This window comes from Impatiens glandulifera, chromosome 7 (assembly GCF_907164915.1).
Source record: "Impatiens glandulifera chromosome 7, dImpGla2.1, whole genome shotgun sequence".
Classification (NCBI taxonomy): Eukaryota; Viridiplantae; Streptophyta; class Magnoliopsida; order Ericales; family Balsaminaceae; genus Impatiens; species Impatiens glandulifera.
The window spans coordinates 36,700,410-36,705,169 of record NC_061868.1 but is presented as its reverse complement, the minus strand read 5'-3'; the positions used below and the strand labels follow the sequence as shown (position 1 = coordinate 36,705,169).

General features: G+C 30.1%; 1 protein-coding gene across 1 annotated transcript; it reads left to right on the top strand.

The window, feature by feature from the left end:
* Positions 1 to 1,707: 1,707 nt before the first annotated feature.
* Positions 1,708 to 2,753, top strand: LOC124910425 (transcription factor MYB62-like). The gene is made up of 3 exons (XM_047451064.1): positions 1,708 to 1,864; positions 1,929 to 2,058; positions 2,159 to 2,753. The coding sequence occupies exons 1-3, from the start codon at positions 1,708 to 1,710 to the stop codon at positions 2,697 to 2,699; spliced, it is 828 nt and encodes a 275-aa protein (XP_047307020.1). The 3' UTR covers positions 2,700 to 2,753.
* Positions 2,754 to 4,760: the final 2,007 nt, after the last annotated feature.

Below are 4,760 nucleotides of genomic sequence, written 5' to 3'. Positions count from 1 at the left end.
TCACATTCCCCCTTAGAAGGAAAGTAACTTTCATTTGGTTAATTTTCCTTTCATCTTTCAAATACCAAGTGAAGGATATACATAAACTGGTAATTAAGACTGGTAAATATATAAATATAAAAGTTATAATGATAACTTGAATTATACTAGACTTTCTCATCCACATGGCTTGTCTCTTAGGGAATTATATGCTTATGAAAAGTCATAGTACAAATAAGTTCATAAAAAAAATAAAATCATTTAATTAAATATAGTGTCGACGCAAGTACCCTTAATCCAAAATTCTACCTCAGATGCGTTCTGTAAAGATTGTTTAAACCCATGTGCATGATACTATCTTTTGAGGGTCCAATTAAACCAGTATGAGCTGATCACTTGATTTGATTTGACTGATAGTGGCCGCCATGTACAAATGATAAAAAGGAAAACTTTGATAGCCTGAATTATCATCTTATTGAAGTCACTCAACAACAATTTAATATGCATCAGTCAATTCCTTATGTTTGTTTTTCTTGATATTTTTTTTCCAATTAAGTAGATGTAATTGTTTAAGTTTAAACTTACATATTATATAATTTGAAATGTAATTGGTTTGGTTTTCTACTAAAAGAAAAGTCTCAATTTAAAAAAAAAAAAAAATGTTGACAACTGTTTTATTTGACTTTGACAATAAGAGCTTGTATGATCTTGAATTTTTTGGGTTTTTATTTTAAATTTGTCCGATAAAAAGAATAGGTTTTTTATGTTTTTAATTGGTTTAATTATTAGAACATATTTTTTTGTTTGAAATTTAATTAAAATAAGGATATTTTAGTCAATGAATTAGTGATCCAATGATTATAATAATATTCACATGAAATCAAACCTAAATTATGTTGCACATGTCTTTGTATTAAGCTGATTTTTATAGGGTTTCACTATAATTTATGTGCTATTAGCAAAATATATATACCTTAATGAAATGGTTCAATTTCTTTTTCAGTTGATTTTAAAAAAAAAATATTACTATATGTATATAGTTAGTCTACTAATTAACACTAACTTTTTTAAAGGATAAAACTCATTTTTGTTGATAATTTAGTCACAAAGTTTGCAACTAAAAGGTGAAACCCATAAAACAAAATAATACTAATTCAGTACAAATTATCATAAATTATTCAAATATCACTTCAAAATATACCAACACATTTGTGATTATCAAGCATAGGAAAAGAAACTTACAACTACACAAATATTATTTTCTCAAGACACTAAAAAAATTCAATTTTGATAAATCTGGAGAACTTTCCTTACAAATCTCTATATATGCAATACATCTTTTCCGACGAAAGACTTGTCTGAGCTGAGAATCTATCCAGTCGGTGGTGCGAGGATACTATTTTAGCTGGATCGCGAAAAAATACCAATTTAATTGGGAGGATTTTTCGGTACAATTTGGTCATGTAAAAACATTTATATTCATTACTATGTTTTCATTTTAAATCTTTTCTTTTAGAGTAGTTTATAAATGAAGACTTCCCAAGTTTTTGTTAACATGATTCCCACGTGGGCTTCTTTATTTTATGATTATATTCTATTGTTAAAAAGTTTCTATATATATAAATAAGAATTTGCTTCATTTTCACAACTTGCCTATGAGAGCATTTAAAGAGAAGATATAGAAAGTCTGCATCCCCATCCATTCTTCTCCACCGAGGAAATAAAGCCATGCTGAACCAAACACAGAGTAGTGACTCTAGCTCCATTAATGGAGGAGAAATCGAGCTGCGAAGAGGGCAGTGGAGTCCTGAAGAAGACAAGCTTCTCATGCAGTATATAGCTTGCCATGGTGAAGGACGCTGGAATTCCTTGGCCAAATGTGCCGGTATGTTTACATTTCATTTGATCTAGTTAATCATATATTTCTCCTAATGCTCAAAATTTTATAGGATTGAAGAGAACCGGAAAGAGCTGCAGATTGAGATGGTTGAATTATTTGAAACCGGATATTAAGAGAGGAAATCTTACTTTACAAGAGCAGCTCTTGATTCTTGAACTCCATTCAATGTGGGGTAATAGGTATTTAACAAATAACCACTCTTTTTTTCTAATTCAATAAAAGAATTTGTTTTTTTCCTATTTTTCAATGAAAATGATAAAATACTTGTGTGTGTCATAGTTGGTCAAAGATTGCGCGACATCTACCCGGACGAACTGATAACGAGATTAAAAATTACTGGAGAACACGAGTACAAAAACATGCTCGACAGCTAAAGAGTGAGTCTGACAAAAATAAATTTCTCGAAACAATTACAAGTGTTTATGTTCCAAGATTGATGGAAAAGATTGAACAATCTACTTCTCCAACACTCCCACCACCACCATCGTCAATTTTTCTCACAACTTCGACAGTGGAATCGAGAAAAACTAGTGTTACACCTCAACATCTCCTAGAAGACATTGTAAGTGTTAGAAGTCCTATGACAAGCACTTCGGTATTAGATTCATCTGAAATTCAACTCTTTGAATCTCATAACAATGAGATGGTCTTCAATGATGACTTCTATGGAAACATTAGTACTAGCAACTGTTTCGAGTTTTCCAACTCGAATGGCCAGATGGCAGAAGCTAATTGGGTCAATGATGAGATGACAAGTGGTTCATTATGGAACATGGATGGATTGTGGCAATTCAAGGTACCCGGAGAAGGGCTATTTTGACATTGGACATCTTAATCTTTTGGGGGCATATAATAGGCAGAAATATTATTGTCACATATACTTACATAGTAACTATTGTTTATTCTAATATTCCATAAATATTGGTAATGGACATAACTTGTATTAATCTAAAATTAATGCTAGTAAGGCAAAATAGTAAAAGCCATAGCTTCTTTCAACTTTAGTTGTTAGCTAGTGTCCATTTTCTTTTCTATTTCATTCCTATTTTAAAACTGTTTTAGGATAAAAAGGAAACTAATTGAATATATAGACTCGACAATCCTTCAATGAAGTAGCTTAATTCTCCAATGAGAGTATTGCTAATTGTATCAAGTGACTCAATTATAAATTTATGAAATCGACTAGCAAATTGAGGCGTAGGATGACAATATTTTTTTTAGAACATTGGATTCATTTTATATTTAGAGTACGATTAATCTCTAAGGGTTATACATATAGCCTGTAAACACACTTAATCAATTAAACAGACGAACGAAATTTGTCGTCTGACGGGCTCGAACTTAGGACCTCAAGGAGATTGGAGATATTCACCGCTAGATTATAAAAACGAGATAAAAATATGACATAAAAGGGGAAGGGTCGGGATATGATCACCCAACCCTTTGTATCCTATGCCTATGTCTATGTCTTGGCCGCGCTGTAGGATGCTGTTCTGCCTAGGATGACCAGTTACATTAATGAGTTTAGGTGTTTTTAATGAACACAAATGTTGCAAGTGCTTTAAATGAAAGTTAAATATAATATCTAACAAACATGTAATACATTATATGATTTGGTTGTTCTATAAATCATAATTTAATTAAATTGTCTTGTAGTGTATTGAAGAATTTAACTTACCTTTAATAAATAAATAAATAAAGAGAGGCTCTTCAGATAGGGTGAATTTGAAATTGAAATTGTTGATCTACTTCAAATTATTTTTGTTTAAGGATTAAAAGTTTTGAAATTATAATGTTAATGATATTGAAATGTGTATAATTTTTTAATTTTAATTTTATCATTATCTTGTTCACACAGTCTTACAATAGGATATATATACCTTCACCATCCATTGACTAATTGTTTTTTATCATTATTCTCATAAAAATTAATTTTTATAGAATGGAAATTAAAATCTTATTGGTGTATTTGTGTATCGTATATATAAATTAAAATTAATAAAATAAAGTTGGAGAATAAGCCTTGTCCCGCTATTATTGTCCTTAGTTTTATTTTTGTTGTTATGGGAATATTATTGATCCCTCAAGAATATTAGGGCTCAATAGAGTTTATATATATATAACCTTTTTCAAGAAAAGAAAACTAAATTCGTATTAGAATTATAAGTAATTATATATGTCCAAACATAATGATCAAAAGAAAAAATAGATGAGAGCAAATCAATTATCATTAATTTGATTTTCTATGCATTCTTAATTATTTTTGAAATATAAAAGTTATTTTATTTATTTATGTAATCACAAACAAATAATGAAAACTATTTTTAAAAAATAGTTGATAAGTTATATTATAAATTATCCAAAAAAAAATGTTAAATACTTATGATCACCAAAATCAAATAAAACAACTCACACACATAAACATCACTTAATCACACTACCAATGTAACTAGCTCAGTGGTAAAAATCGGCACAAGAGACCAAAAGATCACGAGTTCGATTTCAACTAAAAGCGTTTTGAGTTTAAGCGATGGACTATACATGTAGGGTGTCATGTTAGTTCTTTTTTAATTCCCAAAAAAATGTTGGGTATTGGTTGTCCAATATTGTGGCACAATCTCTAGTAACTCACTTACTGGACTTGACCTAATAATATAAATAGATACTACTCTTTTGGTGGGAGGCAGCGGTCAAATTCCTTTGTGGTGTTTGGAAACTAGAGAGGTAATGGTGCAACGGATTCGATGAACAAGAGGATCAGTCAAACTTCAATCGCATTCACACCCAACAAAAACATTAATTGAGGGACTCAAAATGATTGGTTTACTAGGAGAGTCGATATTGATTTTCCTGTTCATTGGTCAATTTGACATGCTAATGT